General features: G+C 32.3%; 1 protein-coding gene across 2 annotated transcripts in view; it reads right to left on the bottom strand.

Annotated features, from left to right (window-relative positions):
* Positions 1 to 20098, bottom strand: part of Clk (circadian locomoter output cycles kaput protein Clock) — a 65116-nt gene that overhangs the window by 1166 nt on the left and 43852 nt on the right. For both annotated transcript variants that reach the window (XM_088232880.1, XM_088232882.1), the window contains exons 7-12: positions 17682 to 17920; positions 15115 to 15262; positions 13273 to 13585; positions 10755 to 10796; positions 9137 to 9412; positions 5073 to 5189 (exon numbers count right to left, since the gene is read on the bottom strand). In XM_088232880.1, coding sequence (XP_088089006.1) covers positions 5073 to 5189; positions 9137 to 9412; positions 10755 to 10796; positions 13273 to 13585; positions 15115 to 15262; positions 17682 to 17920 — 1135 coding nt within the window. The remainder of the gene's footprint in view (positions 1 to 5072; positions 5190 to 9136; positions 9413 to 10754; positions 10797 to 13272; positions 13586 to 15114; positions 15263 to 17681; positions 17921 to 20098) is intronic.

The following is a 20098-nucleotide window of genomic DNA, read 5'->3' as shown; positions in this document are numbered from 1 at the left end:
GTTTGCAAGTAGTGCCCTCATTTAATCATCGGTGCGGCCATTATGCGAAGCAAAGTGTCATCGCATTCTTCCCAAACTAACCACTCTCTAGAGACGATTCAGAATACCACCCCTGGGCTGGAATTCCAAACGCTCTCGCGGCCGTAGAAAAACCATTTTTCTCATGTATTTACAAACAAAATACACGAGATAAAGTGTTTTCTACGGCCGCGAGAGCGGTTCAGAACACCACCCCTGGAATGATAAAACGTCAAAAATTAATGCGAATCGTGACGTATAAGGGGCGCGGCCAATGGAATGAAGCGTTTTCGCAGGAGTTCAAAATTATAAATTTTAATAAATATTTTTTATCAATGTTTGATTATGTCCAAATGCTTGCAGACTGGCTGGATTTCCTCCCTAGGGAGTTGTTCATATTTAAATTTATTTCAACAGAAAGGGAAAATTATTGAGAAGGGAATATGGAAGTCTAGGCATTTACAGGGCTTATGACCCGTCATTGGCTGGTTTAAGTGGCCACTTTACACACTGTAACATTCACCATTCTGCCTATATTTGAACATCTATATATATTCCTTCAATTCTTTCATCTGTTGATGTTAGTGAAGTTAAATAGCTGAAACCTTTATTTATGCCAGCCATACTTAAACCAGCCAATGACGGGTCATAAGCCCTGTAAATGCCTAGACTTCCATATTCCCTTCTCAAAATTTTTCCCTCTCTGTTGAAATAAATTTAAATATTTTTTATGTTCACAGAAAATTATTTTTTACTCGAAATTATTTAAAGTACATAATTATTGCAAAAAAGTAATATTTCCCTATTGTCGCTAAAGCTCCTTATCGTCGTCAATTTAATGGTTTTTTACTTGAAATAGGGAGAAAATACACAGATCTTCCATGTAACGTAGTTATGCAGAAAGCAGCCAGTCCACAATTTTGAAAAAATACAAAAAACTGTAATAATCACCTTTTGAAAATAGTGTCGATCACAAAAATGGCATTTCATAGTTTGCAGAAAACACCCACCGAACTTAAATTTTTTATGGTAGTTTAAAAACTTTTAAAACTAGTCCAATACGAAATTAGACTATTTTTTATTATACATATAAAAAACTAATGTATTCATTGTTAATTATTTGTCAGTCAAAAACGTTCCAACTGTTCTGTAGATTTGATTATTCACTCTTTTCACAAAGGTGCAATTATCTCAGTTTCACTTTTTTGTGGCTGGCTGCTTTCTGCATAACTACGTTTGATGCATAGTAAGGTTTGTTGGCTATCACGAGCAAACTTAATATTAAAAGCCGTCTGGGCGTATATAGACAATAAATAAACTACAGTGGGACCTCTTTTATCTTTAAACCCGATTTTCATTGTTTTCGTCATATTTGCGTCGATTTTCGTCATATTTTGATAACATAATCATCATTCCCTTTCCGCACCTGATGGTGCATAGGGCACTGCATCGGTACACACATCGCAGCGTATCTTGATATTTTTTACCACACGAAGGTAAGATGATCAGTCTTACGCTTCAGGAGCCAGTCCAGGGACTAAGAAATGTTAGAATATTTTTTACACTAGAGTGTAAAAACACCCTATTAAATAAACTTTTCATCTCAAACATGTCGGGAGTCGAGCCGTGATAGGCTCGCATGATAGGCAAATGCGCTAATCACTACATTACGAGGCCGAAATATTGCGTATTGTTTACTATTTTAAATATTCACTGTCCATTTTCTAATAGTGAGTTATTTAAAACTCATATTTAAATTTATTTCAACAGAGAGGGAAAAAAATTATTTTGAGAAGGGAATATGGAAGTCTAGGCATTTACAGGGCTTATGACCTGTCATTGGCTGGTTTAAGTGGCCACTTTACACACCGTGTAACATTCACCATTCTGCCTATGTTTGAACATCCACATTTCCTCAACTCTTCCATCCGTTGACTTTTGTGAAGTAAAAGAGCTGAAACCTTTATCACGTGGGTGAGATTCATCCGGCTGAACCAAATCACCTACTAGGCAACTTTCCAATTTTTATACTTCTTCTTTTACCAGGTAGTAATTCAACATGTTTGATTATGTCCAAATGCTTGCAGACTGGCTGGATTTCCTCCCTAGGGAGTTGTTCATATTTAAATTTATTTCAACAGAGAGGGAAAAAAACCTAGGGAGGAAATCCAGCCAGTCTGCAAGCATTTGGACATAATCAAACATGTTTATTTAAAACTCGTTCAAAATGGCCACCAAAATTGAAATATTTGATAAAGAACGCTAATTCTTCTTCCAACCAACTGAAAAAATGAAGGTGTTATTAGATAATTTAAGTTTTCATATTGCTCTAAAAAAATATTATTTATAAAGTATTATTGTAGCATTATTATTCTTTTTCATTACCTAGTTAAATACTAGCCACTTAATTTTTATGTTAAATTATTCTCAACTTTACTTTGTAGAATTTAGAACATAATACGAGTATTTTCTCATGTAGACCATCAGTAACAAAGGCGCAATTGTAACAATAGTGATTTACAGCAATTAAAATAGAATAAATTTTTTCATAGGGTTGTGGTCCTGTGGCTAGTGTCTCGGACTCACGGACCAAAGGTATGTGGTTCAAATCCCACTGTACCTCAACTTGATTCCTATTTTCTAATAGTGAGTTATTTACAACTCGTTGAAAATGGCCCTCAAAATGAAATATTGGGGTAAATCATAAGAACGCAAGTATTTCGTTTTAAAAAAAAAATTACATAAAAAAAACCATCGGTTAAAGGAGGGATGTAAAAAAATATATCGAAAATTGTATTAGTAAGGGCAAAAAATAAATACTGTAAAATGTTCGCAGTACCATATTACAAAGTTTCTAAGAGTAATCACTCACATGATTACATTTTATTCATTTTGTTCATTCTGTTCATTCTGTTCATTCTGTTTATTTTGTTATTTTATTAATTTTGTTTATTTTATTCACTTTTGTTAACTTTTGTTAACTTTTGTTCACTTTTATTCACTTTTGTTAGCTTTTGTTAACTTTTGTTCACTTTTGTTAACTTTTGTTCATTTTTGTTCATTTTTTGTTCATTTTTGTTTATTTTTGTTTATTTTTGTTTATTTTTGTTTATTTTTGTTTATTTTGTTTATTTTGTTTATTTTGTTTATTTTGTTTATATTGTTTATTTTGTTTATTTTGTTTATTTTGTTTTATTTTGTTTATTTTGTTTATTTTGTTTATTTTGTTTATTTTGTTTATTTTGTTTATTTTGTTTATTTTGTTTATTTTGTTTATTTTGTTTATTTTGTTTATTTTGTTTATTTTGTTTATTTTGTTTATTTTGTTTATTTTGTTTATTTTGTTTATTTTGTTTATTTTGTTTATTTTGTTTATTTTGTTTATTTTGTTTATTTTGTTTATTTTGTTTATTTTGTTTATTTTGTTTATTTTGTTTATTTTGTTTATTTTGTTTATTTTGTTTATTTTGTTTATTTTATTTATTTTATTTATTTTATTCATATTATTTATTTTTGCACCACAACATGCGAGAAGGCCCAATTACAGTGGTGAATTACATCACAGAATTACATTACAATTTACATGTATTACATCACATTTTCATGGATGTACCTTTTTTATTGAATACTTACCGACCTTACTGTGTGTCAATGAATAAAATTAAATATAATTTTAATGAACTAATAAATAACGGTTATCCTTCATACCTGCTAACTTTGTGATTGTCAATTCCAATTATTTCTTGATACGCAACTTTAATTAAAATCACCATTACTCGGGTAAAATTGATCGCTGATTGCTTCAGAAGTCAGTTAACCTATATTTTACGATTCTATATCGGCCAGTCATTAATTACATATCTTAGCTGACGAATGGGTACTTTGCAACGGAAATGGATAAACAAATAATTACAACAGGGATGGAGAATACCTTAAAGAAGGGAATATGGAAGTCTAGGCATTTATAAAACTTATGACCTGTCATTTGCTTGTTTAAGTGGCCCTTTACACACTGTGTAACATTCACTAATTTGCCTATGTTTGAACAAAGCACTCTTGCATAGTAGGCAAACGCGCTGACCATTACACCACGGGGCCGACAATGTTTGTATGCTTTTACGTTACTTTTATTATTTTATTTTATTACCAACCTTCTAAATGGAATGTCAAGTAGACGAAAGTGAGCATTTTCAATACCTCTTTCTGTTCGCATTCAATCGAGGAAATAAAGCTGCTAAAGCTTCTTGCGATATTTGCGCAGGGTATGAAGAACTTGTTGTTTAATAATGACGGAGAATACATTATTGTCTATTTTTTTGCAATTCTTTTTCTGTCCTGTGTCCTTCCTTTGAAAAAAAACGGACACATCGTATGTTTACACCTAAGGTTATAAGACAGGTCATATATGCGTTATGACCTGTTATTGTCTGGTTTATATGATCACATTACAAATAACGATGTCCATGTTTCAACGTCTTTACACATTTAAAAAAAAAAAAAAACAATTGATGTATTACTTTTTTACATTAATGATATGTCGCCTCTGGGTGTCAATCTATGGACGTATGACATGGTGGTACTCATACAGGAGTCGGCTCATCAGCTGTCAATTTCGAAAATACAAATATACAAAGGCTCAGAAATCAACAGTACGGTAAAGTCAGTAGGTACCTAATTATGTGTCTATTTTACAGATTTTACCTATTAAATAATCACGCAAAAAATCTGTCCATCTCTATCTTTCTCATTTTCGCAAATAAAGTATGAAGAATACGTAAGAAATTGACGAATGTAAAACGTAAAAGGATTTTTTTACTTGCTTCGTCTTGAAACGGTATATTTGACGTATTTGGTGGCAAATTGTAGAATTCGAATGACCGACCACAGCCTATCTAAGTGATTTCAAATGAAGAACACAAGAAGACAATCTAAAAGGTAATCGAAGAAAAACTTAATAAAAATGACGCAATGAAGCAACAGGTAAACAATTTGGAGGAATAAGGATAAAGGCGGAATATAAAATATCAATAGTTTTATTGAATAAAATGACTTACATTAATAATAGGCGGTTGAAGTCCATATCTGGCCATTACTAACTGCTCTGATACTCTCCTCAGCTCTTCTTGTTGGTGAACAATCATTTGTTGTAATTCTTCGTGTTTTTTCTGGAGCTGCAATATAATTTCTTATATCAATCAGAAAGTAATAAAAATAAACTAAATAAAGGATTAAATTCAGAAATAAGGTTAACTTGAAAATGATTTATTTCAAAATATTTTTTTGTCAGCAGAATTTCCTATATATGTTTTGAGACTGCATTTTTTAGTACCCACTCGTATAAACACCATTGGCAGAAATAGGGTAAAACCGGGTAATGCCGGTCAGGAGGTAATACCGGTAATTACAATATTACTCGTATTACCACGTTCCCGCGCACGCACACTTATAAAATGGGTGGCGTAACTATATCCCGTGCCGCTGCGCCGACTGTCGATGTCGCTCAGTTTCCAGCACACGTTTGGGATAAATGTGCATAAATTGTTTTCACGCCAAATTGATGTAAATTTTCGAGGTCAGACAATAAGAGGTGAGCTTTTTTTTTGTTACGTTTCTTACATTATTAGTTATAATTATTCTAGTCTAATTATCAAGCATTTCAAGTATTCTTCGATTTTGAATTTGTCTCAACAGGTTTTTAACCTAAAAATATATTTACAGAAATGTTGATAGGCAGGCAATTCCAGTCAAGTTGACCGGTATTATCCGCAAGTAAAATTAGTAGGTACATAGTCAGTTTTTTGGCTCATTTTAATTTAGTATTTCAGAATGTCTTAAACATGAAATAGACCACGTTCAAAGGCATCATGGAGCCAAGATCGGTTACATAAAGCTTTTAAACTAGTCGATGAAAGGAAACCGATTAGAGAAGCAGTTCGATCTACTGGCGTACTATTTTCAACGCTTTAGAAATACTGAATAACAATAACTGGAATAGCTCACAGCTAGGAAGACATCCAGTCTTCACAAGAGAACCAGAAGATAAAATGGCTTCCCAGGTTAAGTTCCCAGCGAAAATATTGTATGGCTGCACTTCGCTTCAGATTAGAAAAATTGTCCTATGCTAATGCTTTTTTTAATTATTATTTTTTTAGTATAGAAATTAAAGACGAGTGATACTTTAATCCACAAATTTGGAATATCCAGTGACCGGTTTCATCGCTTTCGCGACATCTTCGAGACTGGTATCTTTATTAAGGAGTTCAGTGTATTTATACAAAACAATAGTAAAAATGGAAATTCAAAATTGTATGAAAGTAAATTAAATAAAATTATTTTTATCTTAAGGATCAGTCCTTCCACATCTTTAAGATAAAAATAATTTTATTGAATTTACTTTCATACAATTTTGAATTCTCTATCCTTACCTCTGTTTTGTACAAATACACTAAACTCTCTAATAAAGATACCAGTATAGAAGAAATCGCGAAAGCGATGAAACCGGTCACTGGATATTCCAAATTTGTGGATTTAAGTATCACTCGTCTTTTATTTCTGTAATAAATTACAATGAACTTCCATCAAGAATTTTCACTTACAAACTTAAATGTTCCATTAATATGCTCTAAAAAATAATATTACTAAGCATAATTTTAATGAAACTCTTGAATTAGCTGGCAAGGGATCATGCTAATTGGGTCTGGGTGTGACTCTCCCGAGGGCTATATCTGCGACTTATATTTGAACAAAACTTTACCGGTATTACCAACCTAGTGATCGCTATTACCTGCTCTGGTGTTTAATACCGGTGAAATCCGTTTTTTTAAATTTTTTTACTATGCCGAAATTGAATAACTTATTGATCTCAATGATTATGATTATGTTTAAAGAATACTTAAAGTATAATAGGTAAAAAGTTTATTAAACAAATAATGATTAACAGCTGATTAGTGATTATTTCTCCTTAAGTGACCGGTAATATCCATTCTTACCCTACGAGATGTGTTCATAAATACTATTTAATACCGGTTTATGATGCTCCACTCCTGACCTGTTTCTATGTTTATATTAATTTATAAGTGGAGCATATGAATTATAAATTTATTTTTCTTATTTTATATTTTGTTATACTACCTGGACATACGAACCTTCGTAGATTACCGTATTTTGCGGACAATAAGACGCATCGCGACGACGCGCCCCAATATTTATTTATCAAACTTTAGAAAAAAAAGCACCTTAATTTTTGGTTCAATTTTCAGAGTTAAAAAGTGTGTCTTGTGGTCCGAAAATACGGCATATACACGATATTTATTATAATGTTGCTCGACCCGACACACGACACCCTTTATAATTGTTACAAACAGAATATAAGATCTTATGATTTTGAAATCAGATAAACAGTTATTTAAATTGCCATTGTTCTAACTGAAAGATTCTGTAGATACCTAATTAAAATTAAATAAATTAACTATCTATGTATGTCGACTTTCCACTGACATTATTTCAAACTCGAGTAGAAAGGAAGCCAATGTGTGTTCTAAAATATGCGGCAAATACATTTTTAGCACTCGTTAATTTGAGTGTTTAATTGAATTAAAATTATTGTTTTTTTAGTATTTTTGTTTCTTTCAAAGACACACATTTGTCTAAGTCTTTTATCCACCGTATCTCTTCGGATATCGACATCTTTCATGTTATTGAAAGAAAGTTCAAAGAGGATAGCTTTCATAATATACGACTGCACTCTGCAGGGTACTTTTATTTTACATTATTTCTTATTCAAATTCTATTGTTATTATTTTTCTAGTAACGCATTAGCTATTGAAACGTATTTTTTTAGTGCATATTAACGTATCGAATAAATAAATTTTAAACCTATTATACTAATGATTATTACACTAAACCATTATTATTATTATTATTATTAATCATAGTTTATTAACAAAATCAAAAATTACTTTATCTACTACATACACACTCAGGTAATAGATTTCTCTGAATCATGTCTAGTCTGCTTAACTAGGTACAACCTGTTTTAAGGCAGACATTTTTATGCAAAAATAAACAATAAAATTACTACCTACTAGTTAATCTACTATACAGTTGTACGATATTAATTTATTATTTAGGAATGTATTTTGAGTAAATTTTCCGATTTTTCTTGACCTTAACCAAGTAACGAATTTTTTACAAATTTATTAAATTAAATCCAGGTCATAGTTTTGCAATCTTTGGGTAACATATTGAATATTTTGGGGCCCAGAAACCTGAAATTTCTTTACCCGAATTCAGAGTTTGTGATAAACCCCATGACCCATCCACTAGTTTAACTTCTGGTAGTGTGGGGGTGTTTCTTTTGGGATTTGATAGAATAATTTACTTTCACAAACATTGTTATTCTAAAAATATATAATTGCCTTATATCTAAGATCTCAAATTCCTCAAATAACTTGATGCCCCCGGTACCTGAAGGGCTTTTTAAAAATTATTTTAATGATTGATTTTTGAGCAGATTCGAGAGGTTTTAATATCGATTTATTAGTGCTTCACCATCCTATTATGCCATAAGTTATAATTGAGTAACATAAAATAAAATATAGTTGTTTGAGTTTAATTAGGGATAAGATGTTACGTATCAACTTGAAGAAATGGGAATGTTTTCTAATTTTTTGTGTTTTATATTCTATGCATTCTGAATTAAAAGATATTTTGTCATTAAAATGAGAAATTGAAACGGTAACCGCAATCCGGTGGTTCCAGCCCTCCCTACATTGGCTGGTTCAAGTGGCCACTTTGAATATTGCATAAATAAAGGTTTCAGCTCTTTAACTTTAAAAACATCAACAGACGAAAGAATTGAAGGAATATAGATGTTCAAATTTGGGCAGAATGGTAAATGTTACACAGTGTGTAAAGTGGCCAATCAAACCAGCCAATGACGGGTCATAAGCCCTGTTGATGCCTAGACTTTTAAGTAATAACCTTCTCTAAAATGTTCTACATCTCTCTTGTAATATGTTAAAATAAACAGCTTCCCAGGGAGTTAAATCCAGTCCTTGTCTAAAAAAATTTGGACAAGCTCTAAATATTATTAGTTAGTTTTAGATTGAGAATTCACCTGTTCTTGCATCTGCGCTTGCACCGGTGTGATAAGGATCCCTACCTCGGGAGAAGGCGGAAGGGCTTGGAGTTGGGGGAAGCCGATGACGGGCTGGACCGGCAGCGCCAAGTATTGCGAAGGTTCCAGGTACTGTGGGTTATGAACCGGCCTGTGGACAGCCAAGTCCTGCGGCTGCTGTACGTCATGCGTCAAGTTACTCGGGACGATGCACGTGGAGTTCTGGTGACACTCACGAGACGAGGAGGCCTTCTCGCTCTGTCTTGATCTAGCTCTCTAGAAAAATTAGACGCGTGTTTTTATCAGGGAAAAAGTTAAGCCGATTTACGAAAAAACACGGGAACTTGAATTCAAAATGAATCAATACTGGAAAGTATACGTACTCGTATATACTCTAGGCATAGAATTAAAATAGTCCAAAAACCGCATACCGGCTCAGTACGCAACTCCTGATTTGAATTCAACTATGCCGTGTTGTGTCCTTTTAAAGGGTAGAAATACCGCTAAGATCTTAAGGAAACAGGATGCAATCACATTTCATGTGTAATTAGCAAATGAATGTGTATGTAGCAAATGTATTACTCAAAAATTAAATTATTTTTCCATCTGTCAGATTGTCGAAGAAACAAAATGAACATTTCGTTGGTGTTGCCAGGGTAGTATTTTTTTTACCCTACTTTGCTCATCTAATGAGAGAACTAATGAAAATTGGATCTCGGATTAAACAACTATATTGTGGACATTTCACCGACATTATCTTAAAAACATCTGATATTATTTAACATGATATAAAAATATCCGTTTTATGTAAAATTAAATTTGTTTTATATTTTATATTTGTTTAATTTTTTATAGTTTAAAGTTCATTAATTCAATTACTCTTATTAAATAACCCTTTACTTATTTACTCTGTTGTGTCAATCAATATTTTCGCGTGCACAATAAAATTTTAGAGAAATTAACAGATTCTTTTTTTTTACCTTACATTTGTGTTATAATTATATTTTTTCCCATCGTGCAACATTACGCGGCGACATCACGAATGCGCGCTGCGAAAGTGAAGCATAGTGGGGGAATTATTGGGCACAGCCCGATGTATTCAAATATGATTCTACGTTCCTTCTGGACTATTCTTAATTCTATGACTAATCATAAAGATTGAAGAAACGAAGGTTTACAAAATACATTTATTTATTATCAACTAGAGACGTTCACTAGAGGTGCACATTCATATCTTAAACGTTCACTAGAGGTGTGCATTCATATTTCATATTTTACACGTTTACTAGAGGTACAAATTCACAATATTCTAAATCTTACACGTTCACTAGAGGGGCACGTTCACATCTTACACGTTCACTAGTGGTACACATTTACATCTTACATGTTACATGGCGTAAAAATTCATATCTTACATGTAAGATGTATTAGAATTTTCGACTACGAGTACTATTATAATTAATATAACTGTTTTATAAAAAAATTGACAATATATTATATTAAATAGTACAATTACGCATTCAGTTTGTGAAAATCACAAAGTTAGTGCTTCAAATACAAATTTGAATACATTGTGTATCTATTTTATGAACATACGAAAGTATGGAAAATACAATACCTTAAACTGAAACGATCTTGGATCTGACTCATAATATAGGTTCTGAAAAGAAAGTAAAATTATTTTAACGGTGTTTTACAAAAAGGTAAATAAAAATTTTAATAATAAAACAATAATAACAAATAATTCTTTAAATTATTAAAAAACAGTAAATACAGTTATTAGTTTTTCATAGTACAGTTGGAAAACTCCAAGAGTTTTTTTGGGGAAGATACATTTTATTGACACAAAATAAATACATAAATTATATATTCAGTCAAAATGGTGCAAATATGAATTATTTAAGGTACCATTGGTCGATAAAATCCGTAAGCAATATTCAATTCTATAAATTCAATATTGATGGTAAAAAATAACTTTAAACTAAACTTTTCATTAAGATAAAATAAAATTAAACGTTAAACATTGTGAAAATAGTTATACGGATATACCTTGTATATCAAGGTGAGGAACTAAAATTATCGAGGTTCTTAATAAATTTAAACTTAAGTTTAAAATATTAAGTCATCAACCACCTTCATTAGTCGTTCCTTTCTAGAATAATATTTCAATGTTTCATTTAAAAAAACGTATGTATAAGTTTTTTTTTTGTTAAGCAACTCAAAATATTATTTTATTTAAAAGATTTATCACTATTTTGTGTGAAATAGAACCAGAATCCTGGACGAGTGTTTTCGACTCAATGGCGCCTTAGGTAAAAATTGTGAAAAAGGAAACCGAATAGAGAAAAGCCCACCTTGTAGTGTAGGGATTAGTTCTTTCGCATACTATGCTTGAGGTCCTGGGTTCGATTCTTGGGAGAGTCGACATGAAATATTTGTTTATAAGGTGGTTTTACACTGCAATATTTCATTGTCCCTGGACTTGTGGTACCCGAGGCGCAGGACTTATTTTTTTTTTTTTTATATATATATTTGGACCCCTGTATTTAGTAGCCTTACGTGTCATGTACAAGGCTAAGGTACTCGAAAAAAAAACGTTTTTGTTTGTCTTGGAAATGGGATTTTCGATCACTGATTTTGGTTTATTACCTTTATGAGTCCAATCACCATTGTTGCAAAGTTCAAGAACAATGGCGCGTGATAACTACTTTTAACTACAGTGTGGATATCTGTTAAGGATATTCCATCTTTCCTGTATTCTGCTTCAAGATTATGGCGTTGCAAACTGAAAAATGGGCACTTAAATAACAGATGTTCCATACTCTGTGAAGAAATATCATCGCATGGACAATAGTCATCATTCCTTAATTTAAACCTACATAGATAACTTCTCATAGCTCCGTGTCCGGTAAAAAATTGGGTCGTTTCGAAAGTACTTTGGTGATGATGACGGAAGTTTGCTGCGCAGGACTTCACCTTACCTTTTTGTAATAGACGATCGATATACGCTGCATTTTTTTAATAAATGCAAAGCCCTATGCACCATTAGGTGTGGATAAGCGTTCACTGTACACTAAAACGTGTTTTTACACGAAGGATACGTTTTACACAGTTCCGTGTAGAGGTGGTAATACAAAATTAAACAGTTTCACAAAAATAAATTAAACTACTCACGAAAAACTGAGGTACGAAAAAAGTCGGGATATTATTAAACGATATTGATCAATCGAATATATTAAACTTGTGTCCGATAATGAACCAAGAGCCTATATAACCAAAACAAAAGCACTGCTTAGAACTGCAGGAATGAAGAAATTGCACAGTATTCTGGGAAAGACGCTAAGGAACAGGATCAGAAATACTGTCATATGTGAAGCCTGCAACATCGAAGGTATCGCGAGAGGGGGCAGGAAAAGGCGACGATTCTGACGCAACCGCGTGGAAGGAGGAGATACCAAAAGACTTCATAACGTGGTAGCGAACAACATGCCAGAGGGTAGTCGTCAACCTGGAAGACCTTCAAAGAGTCGGCGAGACTATTGAAGTTCAGTGTCCCAGAAGACCTCTGTGTAATAAAGAGATCGCCGGTGTATAGGGTATGGGCACTAACAAAGCAATGTGTACGTACATAATATATGTTTATGTTCCTAGCGGCGCGAGGCGGCCGGCTCTATTCATTCGGGTTTTGCCTTCCTAGTCCTTGCTATTATAATTGCATTTAACGAACCAATTAATTGTAATCACTTGCGCCGGGAGTACTTAAAGATCCAGGCAAAGAATTTCACAGTACACTAACTTGAAAAATATCTGACCCCTCCTAAGGAGAGGGAGAAGCGTCAGATAGGAGCAGTTTCATAAAACAGCTCAATTTATGAAACGATAACTTTTACTGCTACTATTATCGAATAACTAAAACGCCCATATCTAATTCCGTATAAAAAAATATAAAACATGACATCAAATTACTTTAAAAATCTCATACGCCAATTTAGTAAAAGTGTGAAGTAGGGAATTATATCACTAGTATACATACATTATATGAATTATTAAATTAATGTTTAGAAAGAAAAAAAAATGTCCTGTGTAAAAAGAGATTCCAATGAATTCGTCGACAATTAGTTTAGTTACATATTTACCGAGCTATGGTATGTTTTGGAGGATAGTCTGGAGATGACAGAGTCTGCTGACATGGAACCCGTGTCGGAGCCCGGACCCGAGCTGTGGAGCATCGAAGACTGCCTCTCCTTATGGCTGGACGGTACAGGGGTGACCGTGAACCTGGCCATCTTGGGTGCCGCTTTGCATCGGATCCGTTCGCTCGTCTTTGCGCTGGAGTGGTTATTCGGGTGCAGTAACACATTTTGCTCCATGTCCAAGTGTTCATCCCCACCAAAATCTTGTTCGCAGTTCATCGAACCATTTTCTACGTCTTTTAAGATGTCGGTGTAACTGAAATGGTAAAACAAAATGCAATTTAACCTAAATTTAAAAAAAACTTTGTTTTTAACATCACACGAGTTTATTAAATAATGATCATAACTGTTTTCGGACAAAACACTTTTATATATATATTCAGTTAGGTTTCATCATCATTCCCTTTCCACGCATAATGGTGCATAGGGCACTGCATTGGTACACCAATTGCAGCGTATCTTGATCATTTTTGTTACACGAAGGTAAGATGATCGGTCTTACGCTTCAGGTACCAGTCCAGGAACTATGAAATATTCTAGTGTAAAAACACGTTTTTTTTAAATAAATGTTTCATATCAGCCATGTCGGGAATCGAACCCGAGACCTCTTGCATGGTAGGCAAAAATACCAAAAACAACTCAATATAAAAAAAAATAAAGACAAATATTTGATTTACATAAAACAAACAACTTAAATAACTAAAAAATAATTACGGTGTTTCCAACTCAAATCCCCTAAAGGAAAATCTAGTCCTGGGCTCGCATTGAAATAAATTAACATTTATTTTCAAAGTAAAATTAAGTTTTCCGTATGGAAAATAGAATACGTACACATAAAGTTTTATTTTCTAAACATGTTCAATTAAAGGTAACCAATGAAGATATTAAAATATAACACACAAATATACCTTCACATTTTCGAACAGAAGTGTCGATTTTACTTTATACCGTCTCGATATTTACCGATGAAGATAGCGTTTGTAATCGCTGCCCTGAACCTCTCTCTTAAATATTGATTTGTTCCTCGAGAGCATAAGGTAATTCTTAACGAAAATATGAAACTAATTATTCATTGATGGCTGAAAGGATTTTGTTTTTTTTTTGAGAAATCGTATCAGAATGTTTTTTTTTGCGTCGGCACTTTTTCCGTTTTTCAAAATGAATCATAATAATAAATATATATTGTATACCGTAACCTCCGAAGACGTCAGATAAAACTGGGCACAATTATAACAAAAATAAGATAAATTATTGCTATTTAATTTTTTAAATTGAATACTACGATAAGTATTTTAAAAAAAACAAAATTGTTTCAGTTTTGAGGTGCGGAAAACAGACAACGAAATCCCGATTTCGTCGATTTTAGTGAGGCATAATCAGTCCGATGTGCAGTTGTCTTTTTCGCACAATATCGGGGAGGGAACTGCGAGAGACTGACAGAAAAACCATGTTCAAATACCTATTCATAAAATTTCTCTGGTACCGCATATCCACTTAATACGCTCTTCCAAAATATGAAGCACCTCGGTACGATAAAGGAGAGATGCCTTTGAGCAAAAGTTAAATGGTTGCCTCGATGTAGCTGGTTTAAGTGGCAAAAATTCCATTACTTGTCAATTTGGACATTCTCATAATATTGTTAGTAGTGTCGCTTTATCATCTTATCTTCATGTAACCAAAAAGATCAAGATACGCCGTGGTTGGTGTGCCAATGCAGTGCCCTATGCACCGTTGGGTTCGAAATGGAAATAATGAATTGATGAAATTAGGTGTTATTTCCCATACCTGATTACACGATGCGTACAAACAACGAACTCCGGCTTGGAGTTCCACTGATGATATGTAATATAAAATCTTGTTTGCAACCAAATCCACTGTTGTCCTTTGGTTAGAAATCTATAGAAACACGACGTTCCTTCTCCCTTTTGCATCACTAGAAAAAGGCCAAGTAAATGCGCTTAAGTCAGCATCACAATATTACCAAAATTCTCTTGAAAGAGTCCAAAAAAAATTCGTGAGGTGTATAAATTTTAAACATAGAATCAGTCATGAATTTTTAAATTACGATTTTTTACTAAAAACATTAAATTTGTTTAAACTTAACGATAGAAGAAAAATTAAAGACCTTTTAAATTTATTCAAAATTGTAAATTCAATATGGGATTGCCCTGAACTTTTATCTCTCATTAACTTCAGGGTGCCTGGAAGAATGACTAGACAGGTGCCACCGTTTTGTAGCAACAATTCACGGACAGTGTATATTTGAACTCAGCAATAGTTATTCCCACGTATCTGATATATTTAGTGTAGGGTATTGTTCCTATAGAACAAACCTTTTGAACTTTTTGAAAGATGGTGAATGGTAATTATATTTATTTATTCATGCATTTCATAATATATACAGTTTTTTGCTCACTTTGCCCAGCTGTATAAAACAGTACTTATGATTTTCTTGTTGTATTACTGTAGAATGTTTTATTATTTAATTTAGTTTTTTACATTTATTATTGATTTTTTTTAACTTTCTACTGAATATGCTTAATAATTTTTAGGTTTATTTTTTTTGGGTATAAATAAATTTATGTTTTTTTTTAAATATTAAGCCAAATATGTTAGTATTATAAATTTTTGTGAAAGGCAGATTTGCCGTTTATATTAATAAAATAAAATAAAAATAAAATTACCATTATTTTAATTTTCTTTATTTCTCAGAGCAATGAAAAAGTTTAGTGGCTTTCTGATATTTGTTTTAATCAATTAATCAACTTTTAAACTAATCATTTTTCATATAAAGTTTATATTTGAAGCACTAACTTTGTGGTTATTCATTATAATAAAATAAATAAAACAACTTTTTTGGTTAAACAACAAATTAGTGGTTAAAAACAAAGTTGTTTTATTTATTTATTTTAAATTAACTAATTTAAAATTAGTGGTTAAAAACAAAGTTGTTTTATTTATTTTATTCATTTTAATCCTTTTTCTTTCAATTTAATTTTTATGCATCGTATTCTCTTTTAAAGTTTTGTAATTCTGAAATTACTTCGCGTGTGACGTCTCAAGATCTCTTCCGCTTCTTCTCGATCAGTTCTGCCGATTGATCCGTTGACGTTTAGTTAACCGGAAATCTCCCACAACTTTCTATCATTGGTTGATTCATATGAACTAGTGAAATCGTTCAAAGTAGTTCGTTTTTAGTTTTAAAAAAAATGTTTTTTTTCGTACATTTTAATGCTCTAATTTTTCCAAAATTTAAAACCGTTTTTCCCTTATTATAATTAAAAAACAGTTCTAGGAAAAATTAATCTAATTAAAAACATATGGCACAATCTGCATTGCGAAGTTTTTAAATATTTGTAAATAGTCCTAGTGTGACAAAAGCGATTTGTTCTTAGATTGATAACACGCCTATGGCTAATAGAGTCGCCCATACGGACAAAAACGATTCTACGATTAATAACCACGAAAATAGTTACAGCTTACAGCTATACAACGGGTCGTAGGTATTCGGGTCGAGAATTGCAAGCGCAAACCGAAACCGTCTGTTATTAAACTAAAAACCTAACCAAAAATTTGGAACACTTTTGTTCTATCCAATGGAGTAAAAGGGCATCTCTATAAAATTATTACTCTGACGATTTATTTGTATTTGTGACGTATTTGGAAGTCTAAAAGGGATTAAAAGGTACTTCTTTATTTTATAGTAAATAAAAAAGGAAATAGAAAATATATTTTTAAAAAAACATAAAAGAGTTAATACCATTGGTTTGAATTCAGGATAGTGCGTGTTTTTTAAAAGAAGGACAATTTTGAAAGTTTGGGATCAAAGAAATATTATCAGTAAAAAAAAAAGAATTAAAATTTTTCGGGCTTATAAAATATGCATGTCTCTGTGCTAGCCTCGTTTCACAGTGTGGTTTTTCTAACACACGATTCCTTCTTTGAATTGATCTATTTGAATTACTTGTAAATACATTTTGGTTCTTAAATATATATTTTAAACATTGAAAACAATATAAGTTTAGCTTCCTGGAACAATTGGAAAGAGGGAAAAGTGCGATTTTTTTTAAGCATTATTTTTAAGATAAATTTTTGAACAGTTTCTAACGGTTTAATATGGTTGTTATAAGCTCCCCCCCATCCAATTTTTCCATATGAAAGCGATGACTGTACAAGTGCATAATATACTATTTTAATAGTATAAAGCTGGGCGTAAATACTTAACTGTTTGACCACATAGGTTAAATATCTCAGTTTATTAACAATTATTTCAATCTATTATCTATTCTCTCTGCCTATTTCTATGGGGATAGTTTGTACGTTTAAAATAAAATGGGGGTTTTTGTACTCACGGGCTTCGTGGCATGTCACCACTTTTTCCAAATCATCAAAGTGATAATAGTCATAGCCAGACGTCCCTAATACTTCGAAAGGTAAGTATCCAATGATCGGGGGTGCTCTGTGATCCAAGAAAAGAAATTTCCATTCCAAACTGTGTCTTGAAGTGAACTCACTTTTAGTGCAGTCTATCACCGACATTTCTCTAATGAGCAGGGGTGTTGTGAGTCGACCGGTACAAATAAATAATGATCTGAAAACAGGAATGAGTGAGAGTCTTGATAAAGATATTAAGCCCTGTGCCCCGATTAAAATGGGAAGTTAACATTTATCTTCAATTGTATCTACAAAGTAAAATTAACATAAACATATTTAATTTTTGGTTACCGACAAAGATACTTTAAATGTTCAAGCAAATATACTAATTTTTGTACACAAATATCGATTTTTCTTTACATACTGTCGAACATAACTCAGTTAATTTCTCATTGTAATCGGGGCCCCGGATCTTATACTAAATATTACACCCTAAAAATATTTATTTATTCATAACATAAATTTACTTTAGACAAACGATTTGTAATAATTCGTCATCATTCCATGTCCGCTCCCTAGTTGGAGCATATGGCATCCACAAAAAGTCTCCATGGATCTCTATCGGCTGTCAGCTCCTGTGCGTCCTCCCAAGTTAGGTTCGCGTCCCGTAGTTCTGACATAAACTGCCGCAAACAGTCAGCGGTGGACGTCCAGGACGTTGAGAACCTGATGCCTTGTAAAGTAGGCAAATGTAGTCAAGGCTCTCAGGAGGCAACTGGCTTGGCCCAGCCAAGCGTATCGCCTCCGCTTGATGACAGTTGTCACTGGAGTTTGCTGCGACCGATCTCTTATTTCTACTATGTTCACAAAGTAAAACCACCGCGCACCCAAGATTCTTCTGAGACACCTAATCTAAAAACTCAGTTCTTTACTGTTTTGGCCCCAGTGAGGTGCCACGATTCGTATCCATAGAGGAAAATAGGTGTAATGCGGGCGGCATTTGGTTTTCACTGAGTATATGTCTGTAATAATTACACCATTGAATCTTTAATACATATTCAGTTGACTGATAAAACTCTCTAAATGAGAAAATTTAAGAAAACCAGTTAAAAGTTATCTATTATTTTTCGAGCTTTATCAACTGATAAAATTCTTCGAGGCCTAGTTTTAGAGTTAGCGTGTATAAATTCACTAAAAGTACTTTTTTATATTATTCTGAAAAATATTTTTTTCGAAATTTCATTTACTGAAACAATTCAAAGGAACTAAGATAGTTTCGTGAGTATTTATCATGTCCAAAGTATGAAGAAAGAAGACTGAAAGAGACTTTTATTGAGTCAAACATTCAAATAGATTTTTTCAGTATAGGCAACAATGCATTTAAAGGGTTTTATCAATATACCGATGATTTAGTCGTTTTAATGTTTTTCTTTTAATATTAGTTAATGGCGCATTTATGTGCCGGGTAAAATGCTCTATAAGAATTAATTAAAGGCAAATTATACGACATCTTGCTGACATAACTTTATTAGCATAATATGATATTCATGCTAAAAATAATCTAACGTTTTTCACAGGGTTTGTACTGTAGTGAAGAAGATGTTATTTAAATAAAACAATTTTGTACAAATGCGCAGTACATATAAATTACGAGATAAAGATAAAATAAAAGGAACAAAATAAATAAATAATAATAAACAAATATTCGTATTAAATATAGGACATACATAAGCATATTATTATGTATACTCTCGTAATAATAATACTGTATGAATATAAATCTCATTTGTAAATAGTTTAACACATGTGTCTTAACTTGAAGTCTGAATTTTAATATGATATTTATTTATTTAATAAACGCACAGATTACTCTTAAAATTTGCCAGTGCCAATGTTACATATTTAAAAACTACATATATATTTAAACTTATGAAGGGGGGGTAAGGAGGATATCACCGACAAATTTGATTGATTTTGATAAATTCCAATTAAAGTTTGAGGATAAGAAGTTTAGGAGAGTGAAGAAGGGTTTGCATGTTAGTAGGAAGGTAGGAGTGTTTTGATATTTCAGGAAGGAAGGAAGGGAATATTGTAAAACATATCTTAAATCTAATATTTTAATATTCTTATTATTATTACATATTCATATTATACAGGGTGTTATTTAAACCCTGTCACATCCGAAACCACGATGAGCAGTATAGGCAAGAAGACATATTAGTATATTTAAAAAAATATTTAGGACGAAGAAATTTTTTTTAAATAAAATATTTTTAAAAAAACAAATGGTTGCTTACTTCTGCAGGGAAGAAGCGAGGGGGGCGCGGCCGTGCGGTTGACGATGTGTCGAAATACCCCCTCCTCGTTTCTCCCCTGCAGAAGAAAGCAACCATTT

The sequence above is a fragment of the Micrasema longulum genome, unplaced genomic scaffold, assembly GCF_059751315.1.
Source record: "Micrasema longulum isolate JH-2025_06_02 unplaced genomic scaffold, ASM5975131v1 h1tg001033l, whole genome shotgun sequence".
Classification (NCBI taxonomy): Eukaryota; Metazoa; Arthropoda; class Insecta; order Trichoptera; family Brachycentridae; genus Micrasema; species Micrasema longulum.
Note: the sequence above shows the minus strand (reverse complement) of the source record. Positions and strands in the feature narration are given on the sequence as shown.